This window comes from Leuciscus leuciscus (assembly GCF_965113295.1).
Source record: "Leuciscus leuciscus genome assembly, chromosome: 20".
In the NCBI taxonomy this organism is placed as follows: Eukaryota; Metazoa; Chordata; class Actinopteri; order Cypriniformes; family Leuciscidae; genus Leuciscus; species Leuciscus leuciscus.
In genome coordinates this window covers 15,325,401-15,339,509 of record NC_138744.1, presented here as the reverse complement: position 1 = coordinate 15,339,509, position 14,109 = coordinate 15,325,401, and the positions used below count along the sequence as shown (strand labels likewise).

Genomic DNA, 14,109 nt, shown 5'->3' with positions numbered 1-14,109 from the left:
GTGACGTCAGAAACACCAGCGATTTCAAACCGTGTTTTTTTGAGACTGCCTTTAGATCACTGCAGTTTTAAAGGGAAAATACTTAGCAATGGTGTTGACTTATGCTTTGACAAACCATGTGCAAATTTATATTAAAAACAGCACATATACATATAAACAACATTACTAACTTGATTTTCACCACAGTCTTTAAGAAAACAAGTTTTGTTATGTCAAGATAACAGGAAAATGAATTTGTGGTGACAGCAAAAATAGAAAAATAAATAAAAGGCATGGGCTGTTAGGGCTTTAAATGTATAACTGTTGAATATAATTAATTTTATGACAGATTCTGCTATTTTTGTACCTTAAATTCCTGCTTCTTTGTTGGAGCTACATAGCCAGCTTACAAAAACACATTTTATAATTGAGAATCTCTTATTGTGGTAAGCTTTATTTTCATATGCTGATATTAGTTGGGTGTGTGGTGGTAGCGCAATGGATAAGACACATGCCTTTGGTGTGAGAGACCCGGGTTCGAATCCACTGTGAGACACCAATGTGTCCCTGAGCAAGACACTTAACCCCTAGTTGCTCCAGAGGCGTGCGACCTCTGACATATATAGCAATTGTAAGTCGCTTTGTATAAAAGCGTCAGCTAAATGAATAAATGTAAATGTAAAATGTAGTTGCAGTTATACACCACAATATATACTTAACCCTTTCGCACGTACGATCACACCGGTTTGATCAGTCTAAGCTGGTCCCTGGAGCGTACGATCACACCGGTGTGATTAGAACGGTCAGTGCATGACGTGATCAACTGCTAAATTCAAATGTGCTTTCGCGCGTTGGCTGGCGCTGAGCCAGAGACAGGCGCGCTCAGAGCTGTCATATATCACAACTTTTCAGTGTTTTCAACCACATAATGTTTATTTTAGGTTCCAGACATATAAGTACTAAAAAAACAATACATTACAGTTCGTAAAATACACACTGATGTCAAAGGAAGAGGCAATAATAATCCTTTCCATTATAATTCGTTTTATTCATATCAGATACACATTGTGTAAGTAACTTTAAAGTTTACTCTATTCTTCTCCCAGTTGATCTGCCACTTACTTGTATGTATTTCGGGAGAAGTGGATGAATTAACGTGTTGTAAATCCAACAGATCCGATTCTCTGAACTGCGCGTCTGCGGCACAAACTAAGATGGCGGCGCCCATCGCGAATACAGCTGAACTAACGCGATCGTTATAAATGTGTTTAAACAACAAAACACTTCCACTTGCATATATTTGACAACCGGAATATCAGATATTTCATGCCATATCTAACAAATTTGTGAATATTTTGAATAAAAAAGGAAAAATGACATAAAAGCAGATCATCATTCATTCAGCTCTGTTGTTGCTGCGGTGTGTCACGTGACAATCAATGACGCGTCACCACGGAAACCATAAAGTGACACATTCTAAATAACGGTCGCCTTGAAAAACTCACGCTGGATGGTCAGCCAGAATATTTTAAACTTACGTGTGAAAGGGTTAACTGATCTCTGAATGACCATTACTGTAAGTGAATGATGAATAATTGAAGAAGAAAAAAAATGGTTCCACTTTCAAGAAATACACTGACCCCCCTCCACCCCCCCCCCCCAAACACACACACACACACACACACACACACACACACACACACACACACACTATTGCAACATTATATACCAGTTTTTACAGTGTCATTTGCCTGTATTACTGTCTGCTAATTCAGTCAGTTCAGACTATGTAGACCAATGTGTGTGTTCATCAAAATTTCCTCCCCTCCTGCCAGAGCATTCTATGGACTCAGAGCAACATACGGTTAGCTTTACCCTTCCCTACCATCCTGCAGCAGGCCTATAGCAACACATGATGTCATCTCTCCTCTACCCAACCCCCTCTCTCCCTCCTCACACAATCAAAACCAGTGGAGTGTGGAAGTACCACATACTCTGGACTGGGTCCCATTTTTGTAAACATTAACTGTCTCTCTATGTGGTGGACCATTTGTAGATCTGTTGTGGTTTCTGTCAAGAACTTTGGTTTTTGAGACAAATTAATTTTCTCCCATCCCCCACCACATGCAGATGGAACATACATGGCCCAGGTCACGTGCGTTAGCTCCCTAAAGAATGAAAGAACTGCTCCACTGAGCCCCCTAGTGGAAGAATGTGGTCACTCTGAGAATGAATAATTGGAGTTTGCTGTTATATATTGAATTTGAGGAAGTAATGTATGCTTCTTCTGTACAACAACACTCTCAGCCCTTGCCTTTAAATCATCAAAATGTCAAACTCATGTTGTAGCACAGGAAACCACAGTGTTTACTGTAGCTCTAACAGTGACAGGATCATGGTTTTGTACAGTGTAAATAAATGACAAAACAATTATTTTTGTCATCCCTCAGCCCTCCAAAATGAACGGAACATCGGGAGCCTCCGCCATCAGTTCTAGGAAGACGAGAGAACTCCGTACTCCCCCGACCAAAGCTGTGAAATACCCCAAGGGCCACGTGACTTACACCAAAGCCAGACTGCTCAAAGAGGCCAAGCTCAGCCTGAGCGCGCACACACACACACAGACACACACACGCCACACCCACACGCCCTCCAACTCAGGAAAAGCCCAAACCAGCCACGCCAAGATGCAAAAACAGGGGCTATCACCAGCAATCGCTGGGAGGCTGTGTGGGACGGACACTTTCCCACCCAGACGAAACGGACTGAGACAGTCAAAGAGGCAGTTGGAGCTGGCCGGGGTTAGTCTGACTGGACCAGAGGTCGAGGTTAAGAGGCTCAAACTGCAAGTGGTTCCCTTGGAGACACGGAGTAGGAAAGCAGCTCAGGAGACACCGGGATCAGGATCGCAGCGGCCCAAACGGGCCACGGCGGGGAAGCTCATGTTCACCAAACAAATGCACTGTAAAGCCACCGTTCTGGCCAAGAACAGCCCCACTACCTCAACACGAGACATTTCGAAACCAGCCAACTCCCCCGAACTATCAGAGACCCCCAAAACAAGCAATGCTCTAAAACAAGGCAATCCTTCTAATACGACTGAGTCCCTCAACTCAGCTGAGCCTAAAGAGCGAGGCCGGCGCAGTGCGGAGGTCACGGAGGTTCCCGTTTTCTATCCCGGCACACGTGAGTTCAACGACCCGCTAGTTTACATGGAGTGTGTGCGGGGGCAAGCCGAGGCATTCGGGGTGTACCGGGTTGTTCCACCAGCGGGCTGGCATCCCGAGTGTAAGCTTAAAGAGGAGATGCGCTTCGTCTCGTACGTGCAGCATGTGCACAAGCTGGGCAGACGCTGGGGTCCGAATGTACAGCGGTTGGCCTGCATCAGGAGACACCTGCGGACACAAGGCATTAACATGGAAGAGCCTCCACTTATAGGTATGAAGTGCTGCACGAGATCCAAAGCAAAGTTTTGTGGGCATATTTGACAGTCTAAGACAGTCTAAGTGTTGGGGAGTAACAAACTAAAACTAACTAGTGTGAGATAGTGTAGCTATATTGTAGTAGTGCAAGTAGTGTAGCTTTTCAAATGTAACATGGGAAAGATTTATTGTAGTGAATCCATTCGTCCTCTTTATCAAATGTAGCATTTGACTGTATAGTAAATCAGTTTGCCTTTAATGATTCTCTCTCATACATGTAGCATTGGAATGTTTGATTAGTTTGTGGTGAATCAGTTCGTAAGAAAGGGGGGGAAATATAAAGAATTGTCCATTAAAGGAATAGTTCACTTAAAAATGAAAATTCTGTCATTTACTCCCCCTCAAGTTGTTTCAATCCTGTATGAATTTCTTTCATCTGCTGAACACAAATTGAAGATATTTTGAAGAATGTTGGTAACCAAACAGTTGTAGGACCCCATTGACTTCCATAGTATTGTTTTCTTACTATGGAAGTCAATGGGGTCCATCAACTGTCTGGTTACTGACATTCTTCAAAATATCTTCTTTTTGTGTTCAGCAGATGAAAGAAATTCATACAGGATTGAAACAACTTGAGGGGGAGTAAATGATGACATAATTTTCATTTTTAAGTGAACTATTCCTTTAATGAAACCCTGGCTTTAGTTTGAAACATTTTGAAAGTATGAATTATTCATATGTAGCATTAGAAAGTCTGATTCATTCTATTCAAATCTGTTTCTTCTGAATATTATTTTAATAGCAGATAATAGTAATGTATGTCAAATGCTCCTGTTCATCACTGTTTTAATTAGGTTCTATTTTAGTTTATTTATTTATTTGTGTTTAGTGTGAATTTATCAGTTTAAGTTTAGTGTTTGTTGTCACACCAACGAAGATGTTTATTCATTACAAAACACTTTTTTTTTTTTTTTGAAAAATCTGATTTATTTATAAATTATATCATCACTTTAAATAAAAATTAATTAATTTAAAAACTGCATTAATTCAATTTAAAACCAAATGTAAAACATTTGCCTCCTCCAGAAACTTCAAATTCTGATTAGCATGTAGCTTAGATGCTGCAGTTTCAAAGTAGCTTTCTTAATACTGGTCAAAGGCATAACATATTACACAGGGCCTGACATTTTTTATATAATGTTTTAATGTATATTGCATTACATTAAATTATCTGTTAAATCCAGGCTTGAGTCATGGATTTGATCCATGTGTTAGCTCAGACAGTAAGTAGTGTTTTATACTGTATTAACATTCAGATACACAGGATCTCACCTGTCTTCACTTGTATTTTAAATGCATATCTATTGGTCGTTCAGTCATTGACCTGTCCCGTTTGGACAGATTAGTGAGCTCATGTTTGCTCGGGCAGCTTCCTTTGATGAGATTACACAGTGCATCTAGAGCCAAGACTTAGATAGACGTCTCAGTCTGGTCTCTTGTTGACTGAATGGGGAAAACCATCAGCGCTGCTGCCTTCTTGCCAACCTCAAATCCTTCTTTAGTTTCAATGTGCCACTCAAACAGCGACAAGTCTGGCACTACCGTGAGCTGTTTGAATGCCTGTGACTAATGGGTAATGTGCCCACACATTTAGAGATAAAAGTGAAGCAAAATTAAAGAGACCGCAATATTGAGTGACCTATTTGTATTCTTTTTGCTTCCTGTTAGGCGGCTGCGAGCTGGACCTGGCCAGATTCTTCCAGATCCTAAATGAGATGGGGGGCATGCAGCAGGTGACAGACCTGAAGACGTGGGGCCGGCTCGCCGATCTGCTGGGCATCCCGCGCTCGGCTCAAGACCGGCTGGCCAAGCTTCAGGAGGCGTACTGCCAGTACCTGCTCTCCTACGACTCCCTGTCACCAGCCCAGAGGGCCCAGCTGGAGAAGGAAGTGATGGCAGAGAAGGAGACCCTGGAGAGAAGAAGTGGGCCCCTAGAGGGCCAGGGAGACACATCCCAGCATGCCGCTCTTCTGCTTCCACGCTGCGAGCCCAAAAATGGTCTGGTGAACGGAGCGTTGCACCGGAGCGGAGCGCGCGAGCACCTCAGAGAGCTGGACCCCACAGCGAAAACCACCCGGAAGAGAAGACTAGAGAAGAGAGGGGAGGAAGAAGGGGTGATAAGTGAACAACACAAGTGCATATACAGGGTATATCTGCATACTTTTGGGTAACAGTTTGGGATAAACATTTTTGTTAAGCATCAGTCTTTGGTGTAGACGTTCAGTGTTTGACTGTCGTTCTCAGGGGAAATCGTTCTCTTTGACAACATTCTACAGGGCAGCCAGGAATACTATGAACATGTGCTTCAGCAAAGAGCCAGACACTGCTGAAGTTGAGGTATGTCTTCATGTTGGCAAGCTATAGTTGGCTTTGATGAGCAGGAATCAGTGATTTGTTCCGGTTATGTTATGCCCTCTTCTCACTCTGTTGCTACAGAAGGAGTACTGGAGATTGGTTGAGGAAAAGGAATGCCATGTTGCTGTGCACTGTGGGAGAGTTGACACTAAGACTCATGGGAGTGGATTTCCTGTGGGCAAGTCTGAGCCATTTTCAAAGTAAGGGTTCAGAAAAATGTCAATATTTTTCAATAAGGTTGTATTTATTAACATTACTTAATGCAACAGGTATCAATTATCAACTATATTTTTCATTTATATTGTTATATTAGTTATATTTAATTTTAATTTTAGTTCACATTTTTAAAGTGTTGTTTTACTTGATGCTATAATAAATCATTTTAAGTAAATTCAGGCATCTCAAGATTATAATGTACAGTATGAAAAATTATTATTAATTTTGACCACACCTTAAAGTAAAAATCTTAGTATAGAAGTAAGCGAAATGAGCAGGCACGATTTAATGTCCAATATTGTCTGATATATTGTGCTATCAAAAATATGTTAGTATATATATATATAATGTAAATTAACATCATTAACATTTATAATTTCTATTCTATTATAATTATAATACAATAATATTATTATTAAAATGAGTAAGTGCTTGAAAAATAAAGTAAAATCTAGATAATTAAAAAAGAAAATGTTTTCATTTAACCCTGCTTTTGGTGCATAAAATATCGTTTGCATGCCTTTGATTTGTTTGTCTTGTACTCAAGGCATGGGTGGAATCTTACTGTCCTTTCCAATAACTCAGGATCCATCTTGCGTCATCTTGGTGCTGTGCCAGGTAACGCCCCGAAACTTCCATGCGTACAATAAAACACCTTGATGATCAAGAGTTAAATTATATTCCCATACTAGATCATTTAGAATGGTTTGAATATTTTATCTGTAGGCATTCAGTACATTCTGTTTGTGTGTGTGTTTGCATGAAGGAGTGACCATCCCCTGGCTGAACATAGGCATGGTCTTTTCTACCTCGTGCTGGTGTCAGGACCAGAACAGCCTTCCGTACATCGATTACCTACACACTGGTGCTGACTGCATTTGGTAAGAGTTTAAAGTTTGTCATTCTTTACAGCTGGTATAAACTGAAACTATATGGCATATTCCAAAGTAAATGTGTCTCTTTTTCTTCAGGTACTGTATTCCAGCTGAAGAGAAATCAAAACTTGATAAAGTAGTACACACACTGCTACAAGCTAACGGCACTCCAGGGCTGGAGATGTTAGAGAGGAACATTATGGTAAGAGTTGAACATTGAAAATTGCGTACTCCTGGGTAACATTTTTTTCCACAGTGCCAAAACTATAAATGATGCATAATTACATGCAACAAACTCTGAACCACAACCTAATCCTAACGCTATAGTAAGTACCTGTAGTTAATTACTATTACTCAGCACTTGTGTATTATTACACTGTAAGAGAAACCTACTTCTGGACTGCTTAGTCAAGTCAAGTCACCTTTATTTATACAGCGCTTTATACAACACAGATTGTTTCAAAGCAGCTTGACAGTGATAACAGGAAAATTATGCATTTCGGCTGTTGTTCAGCTGAAGTCAGCTCAGTGTTGATTCAGTTCCGTTGCAAAGGTCATCAATTATTCAATTATTTCATTTCATCTATAAAGCAGTTCTGCAAAAAAATATGTCATCGTCCAGCTTAGTTCAGTTCTCATACAACAGCGTTAGTATAGTCAGATCAGTAGTATTGTTGGTATTAGGTTAGGTTTCTCTTAAAAGGATAGTTTACCCAAAAATAGACATTTGTCATCATTTACTCAACCTCATGTCTTCTTCTGTGGAACACAAAATAAGATATTTTGAAGAACTGTTTTCGTCCATATGAAAGTATGGTGAATGGGACCCAAAACAACATAGGAGTCCTAGGTCCTACAACAGTGGGGTCCACTGACTTTCATTTAATCGAGACATTTTTCAAAATATCATCTTTTGTGTTCTGTAGAAAACGAAAACATTTATGACAATGTTTATTTTTTGGACCCCACTGACTTTTTTCAAAATATCATCTTTTCTGCTCTGTAGATAGCTACATTTTTACATTTTTTTTGGGGTGAACATTACATTTACTGTCATTCTGTAATTAAAATGAGAATGTGGTTTGACGTGATGTTCAATGACAGATTTCTCCAGAGGTGCTCCGTCGAAAGGGGGTGAAAGTGTACCGGACAGTGCAACAGAGTGGTCAGTTCATGGTATGTTTCCCAGGGACCTTTGTGTCTAAGGTGTGTTGTGGCTACAGTGTCTCAGAGACTGTGCACTTCGCCAACCCCCAGTGGATGAAACTGGGCTACGAGGCAGCTAAGGTGAGAGACTCGACGCATGGACGGACAAAGCCAGCTGGAACTTGACTTGGTTTAACTCAAATAGAGCTGTATTTTTGTAAGTGAGGTTTTGCCTAATTCCTCTGGGACTATGGCGCTTCCTCTTACTATCATGCTTGTGTGTGGGGTTTGCTTTGCAGGACCTTAAACGGCGTCGTATAGAGGAGCCTTTCTCCACAGAGAAACTGCTCTACCAGATCACTACATCCGAGCGGGACAACAAGCTGCTCATGAATGCAGTCTCCAGTCTCATCAAAGATCTCAGGTCTGTCTGAAACACATCCTACAGTCTGGTTTTGACTTCGAATTCCTTTCTTTGATGACCATTGTTTTTGTAATTGCATGTTGATTGAGGTTGGTTTATTAAAATTCTGATTTGTATTTTTCTGACACAAATCATGGTTATTACCGTTAACAACAACAACAACAACAACAAAAAAATCTAAAATAATGAAATAATCATGAAATCTTTATATTATTACATATTATTTCAACATTTCTCATTTTCAGGGTTAAAGTACTAAAATAATTTAAACTAATGATTAAATTAAAACCACATAAAATGACAAAAAAATTTAATCTAATTCAAAATATTAACAAACTATTATAATATAACAGATGCTAAAATAACACTGATAGATAAACCTGTACATTTTATATATACTGTATATATATTATTATTATTATTATATAGTACATTTCTATACTATTTTATGAGAATAATTTAGTTAAATTGACAGTTTTACATGTTTCAACTGAATTAAGGTATCACAATGGTCTAATATACCGTATGCAAAATGATTATTTATTTTGAGGTTTGCTGGAGATTAGATTTTACAGTGTTATTAAATTAATCGTGTATTTAAAGCTCTTTAAGTGCTAGTTGAGGCTGAATCTCAGAATGTTGGGTAAAATTCCTGTTCCGTTCTTTCAGGGATGCAGAGATTAGCCAGCGCGGGGATCTGTTCGAGGCCGGGCTCCGTCTGTCTGCACGCTACGGCACTCACTGCGAGTCTCATGCAGACAAGAAGAAGCAGCAACGCTTGAGATTTACAGAAGACACGTCTGACAGGCGCTGCCAAGTGTGCCAGCATCTGTGTTACCTCTCTATGGTAAATATACAATAATTCTCCTCACTTTATATTTGACATTTCAGGGTGTAAAGGAGTAACCACAAGTTGAAGTACCCTAAGTGAGTGGTCTGTCTTAAATTATGAAGGAATTTCCCCAGGCTAATTTGTTCAAGCTATGCTATAAGTCGTCATATTAGCATATATGCTGTATTCTCTCCCTGTGTGTTCTTCAACAGGTTGTTCACGAGAGTGATAATGTGGTTTTCTGTCTGGAATGCGCTCTTCGATACATCCAGAAGCGCAGGTCTCCCCGCGGCCTCAAGATGATGTTTCGTTACACTGAGGTACTTTACTGTCTACAGCGAGTGCATTGATACGTTTGGAATAGAATTGACTGTACACTGTCTACTTTTTGCAAGAAGTGTCTAAAATTAAATCATATTAAAACTAAAATCAATTAAAATTAAAACTAAATAGAAACTAAAATCAATATTATATTCATCATCATTCAATCATTAAATCATTTTCATTTTATCAACCCCACTGACTTTCATTATATGGACAAATATACAGAGATATGTTTCAAAATATTAGATTTTCCTCCAAATTTGATGACAAAATTTAAATGTTTTGGACCCCACTGACTTCCATTGCATGGACAAAAAATAAAGACATTTCAAAATATCAGATTTTGTGCTCTGCAAAAAACTAACAATGACAACATTAAAAATGTTCCATACAGCATTGACTTTCATTGTATGGACAAAAAAACAGAAATATAAAAATACCTGTTTTGTATTTTAATATTTTTTTAAATGTAAATTCATTCCTGTGATGTTAAAGCTGAATTTCCAGCATGATGACTCCAGTCTTCAGTGTCACATCCTTCAGAAATAACTCTAATATGCTGATTTACTGCTCAAGAAACATTTCTTATAGAAAGTTCAAACAAAACAGCATTTATTGAAATATAAATCTTTTCTAACAATGTTAATGTCTTTACTGTCACTTTTGCTCAATTTAATGCACCTAAATAAAAGTATTAATTTCTTTTAAAAAAGTACTTTTGAGTAGTAGTGTATGCTCATTTCCTTAATTTTTACATTTAAATTGCTTTGCTGTCATCAAAAAATAAATAAATAAAAATGTATTAACACAATGTGATCTTTAGCAAATCTCGAAATGAATGTCCATTTTAATACTGAACATTAAAATGTTGTGATGCATAAATTCACTTGATTCATTCCATTCCATGTTAAATTCAGCCAGTGGCAAGAAAAAAATACAATCATTTTTGTGAAAAATGTTTTGGCCTTCTAATAATGAATACCGATGTTAAAAATCTATTTTCTAACATGATATTGCATTGCATTGTATTATTAATTAATATTCTGTGTATACTGCAGACTTTGAATAATATGCTGTACCGGTACATCTGTTTAGCATTAACTTCTCAAAGTAAATGTGTAACATCAATCATCCCACACTATTTTGCACAGGAGCAGATCAACAGTCTGGTAAATCGAGTGTGTGGCAGAGCATTGGAGAAGGGGGGAGTGAAGCAGAAAGCCGTCGGTCCCAGCAAGACACCAGCAAAACGAAGCCCCAGGAACAAGAGCTCAGCGCTGGTCCCCCTCTCCAGCTCCGCCTCAAAGAGCAGCGGCCGTTCCTAACCAGACCAGACCAGACCGTCAGCGACATTCCTGCGGGTCTCCTTTTATATCAGGTGTTCCTAATACTTGTGTACAAACTCTCTTCAATACTCTTTGTACCTAGTGTATAATATCAATACAACAAGCTGTTATATTGCACTTTTTTATTACAGATACATGTAGTTACTGGCTGGTTAGTCCAATATATTGAATGTACGGAGGTTAAATGTTACATCGTGTTTTGCGGCGAATACACAACTGTTTAGGGCACCTGACATAAACTAATGGGTCTCATTCAACAAGCACGAAACCTTTTGCACTAGTATTGAGATTGGTTTTTAGATGAGTATTTTCGGGTTGTTTTAGCATTAAATCGAGTATAGATATGCGTATACATAGATATAAATATATCCTATACTATTCCTATCATTTGTGTTTAACTGGTGCTGTAGTGACACTTTTCTCCATCACCCTTACCGCCTGTTTGTCTCTTGGGCTCATGTTTATTACGTCTTAATGCTGTCAGGAACAAGAACGAACATGTAATATTACAGCCGACACGTCAGACGGTACATGTATCGTAGTTACTGGCATTTCCGGTTCTATAGCTAAAAAAAAAAAAAAAAAACCTGTACAGGCTTGACACTTTTACATAGATCTGACATGTGAAGGAGCCCGTGATCGTGCTCCTGACAGCACCGATCCGAGATTTCCTTCGCGAATTCCCACCTGGAGACTCCCCACTTTTAAAAGCACATTTTGAGGCCTTTTACTAAAAATCTTTGGAGTACAAATAACAAGTTTCATGCAGAAGGCAGTTTGTACTATTTGAATTGTAAATGCACTTTCCCTTGTATCCCGCTGACTTTATATTTGTAATTGGTTCTCCACCTGTTCTGCCATTAAGAATCTAATCTTTAAATATTATTTTGTTTTCATAGAATATTATTGAGAAACACTAATATCTAACAACAACGAAAAAGCCCCAAATATGTTTATATGCCAGTAAATTGAGCCTTTGAGTTCGGGTCTCTAGGGGTTTGGATGAGAGAGTCTCGAGATGAAGAAAAAGCCTTACTTCTACATTGGTTTCTTCATCGATATAAATTAGATGTTAACAGGGTTGCTACAAAAAACATACAAAAAATAAGTGCTGCTTAAATCACTGAGAAGTATGTCATAGTGGTGATCCCTAGTTTTTTAGCTTTACTTTTTTTATTCGAAAGGAAAAATCTTTTACCCAAAAGTAAACTATGTCATAGGCCTAGCTACCCATTGCACTGACTGTATCAAGGTCCTGTAATCAAACATGGTAGTCACCCCTTTCCAAATGACAGACTTGTATTTAAGGTTAAAAGTGTTTCCAAAATGTGGTTGTATACTTTTTATTACCTTAAAATGTTTGTTTTTTTCTTTTCTTTTGTTCACCCCATTTTATACAGTGATACTCCTGATCCTTGTACTGTTTATTTGTATGCACTGTTACTCAGTCCTCCAGTCCAGTGGAGATTGGCTTTTTGGTTCAATATTTTTTTTTCCCTTTTTTTTCAGATTTGTATATTTTTTGTTTTAATAAATAAATCACTTGTCAATCCTTCCAAAAATGCACTGGCCTCATGTTCTTTGTGGAGATGCACAGATATTACAGTTACCAAACAGTGACTATTTTGATGTTAAGGACAATAACTGATAAAATGCCCAAAATCCCCCAAAAATATACGGAACACAAATGTAATAATTGTAAATGCTAATTTAGGCATTACAACATTATGATATATAGTATGAAAAGTCTATTCATTTTTAAATTTGAAGGTTACATTTAACAGTGCTATTAAATTATTAATGTTTTAAAATATTTCCTTTGAACATCATATGACGGTAAAAAAAATAAATGTAAAAAAAGAGGAATAAGCATATATATAAAAAAAATATATATTTTATATATAAAATAATGCACTGTTCATTGTGCATGTTAGTGTAGGTCATTAAATAATATTACCTGATATAACTTTTAAACTGAATAGTGCATTAGTATATGTTGAAATGAACATTAAGATAAATTATTTTAAAGTATTTTTATTGGTAGTTCATGTTGACTAATGTTTTAAAATGTGGTTTTGTATATCTGAATATGTATTTAGAACTATGTTCAGAAGTTTTGGGGTCAGCATTTTTTTTTTTTTAGAGGTGAATACTTTTATTCACCAAAGATACATTAAATTAATCAAAAGTGACAGTAAAGACTTATACGTTGTTACAAAAAATTCAAATAAATGCTGTTATTTTGAACTTTCCATTCAACAAAGAATCCTGACCACAAATGTTTCCACAACAATATTAAAGGAATACTCCGCTTTAAAATGAAAATTCTGTCATCATATACTCACCCTCATGTTGTTTCAAACCTGTATGAATTTCTTTCTTCTGCTGAACAGAAAGGAAGATATTTAGAAGAATGTCAGTAACCAGACAGTTTTTGGTTCCATTGACTTCCATAGTAGGAAAAAAATATACTATGGAAGTCAATGGTACCAAAATATGTCTGGTTACTGACATTCTTCTAAATATCTTCCTTTCTGTTCAGCAGAAGAAAGAAATTCATACAGGTTTGAAACAACATGAGGGTGAGTAAATTATGACAGAATTTTCATTTTAAAGTGGAATATCCCTTTAAGCAGCACAGCTGCTTTCAACATTGATAAGAAATGTTACTTGAGCAGCAAATCACATACTAGAATGATTTCTGAAGGATCATGTGACACTGAAGACTGGAGTAATAATGCTGAAAATTCAGCTTTGCATCATAGGAATAAATGGTATTTTATTATAGAAAACGGTTACTTTAAACTGTAATAATATTTTACAATATATACAATAATTACTTTTTTACTGTATTTTTAAATAAATGCAGCCTTGGCGAGCATAAGAATTTAAATTATTAAATTAAAAGAATTAAGAATTATAATTAAAGGCAAAAAAAATCATACAGACCCCAAACTTGTGAACGTTAGTGCACTAATAACGGCAGAACATCCCTAGTTCTTGGAAACATTTTAAAAGCCATGCAGTCAGACTTTACTCTTCCTTTTAAACCCTCCTTCTTACTGCAGGTACCGTGCTAATTCAGTGTTTTTCCACAGAGGTAACAGGGTTTCAGAGCAACAGCTTGCTG

The 14,109-nt window shown here is 37.5% G+C and overlaps 1 protein-coding gene across 3 annotated transcripts in view; it reads left to right on the top strand.

The window, feature by feature from the left end:
* jarid2a (jumonji and AT-rich interaction domain containing 2a) overlaps nucleotides 1-12,541 on the top strand; it is a 42,611-nt gene extending 30,070 nt beyond the window's left edge. Inside the window, exons 7-18 of one of the 3 annotated variants that reach the window (XM_082149661.1) lie at nucleotides 2,430-3,417; nucleotides 5,130-5,608; nucleotides 5,706-5,798; nucleotides 5,898-6,016; nucleotides 6,580-6,650; nucleotides 6,799-6,913; nucleotides 7,004-7,109; nucleotides 8,012-8,083; nucleotides 8,353-8,477; nucleotides 9,147-9,324; nucleotides 9,522-9,629; nucleotides 10,785-12,541. In XM_082149661.1, coding sequence (XP_082005787.1) covers nucleotides 2,430-3,417; nucleotides 5,130-5,608; nucleotides 5,706-5,798; nucleotides 5,898-6,016; nucleotides 6,580-6,650; nucleotides 6,799-6,913; nucleotides 7,004-7,109; nucleotides 8,012-8,083; nucleotides 8,353-8,477; nucleotides 9,147-9,324; nucleotides 9,522-9,629; nucleotides 10,785-10,958 — 2,628 coding nt within the window. In that variant the 3' untranslated portion in view covers nucleotides 10,959-12,541. Of the gene's footprint in view, nucleotides 1-2,429; nucleotides 3,418-5,129; nucleotides 5,609-5,705; nucleotides 5,799-5,897; nucleotides 6,017-6,579; nucleotides 6,651-6,798; nucleotides 6,914-7,003; nucleotides 7,110-8,011; nucleotides 8,271-8,352; nucleotides 8,478-9,146; nucleotides 9,325-9,521; nucleotides 9,630-10,784 lie in introns of those variants that run through there. The other 2 variants (XM_082149660.1, XM_082149662.1) reach the window with 2 other exon arrangements.
* The last annotated feature ends 1,568 nt before the right edge of the window (nucleotides 12,542-14,109 follow it).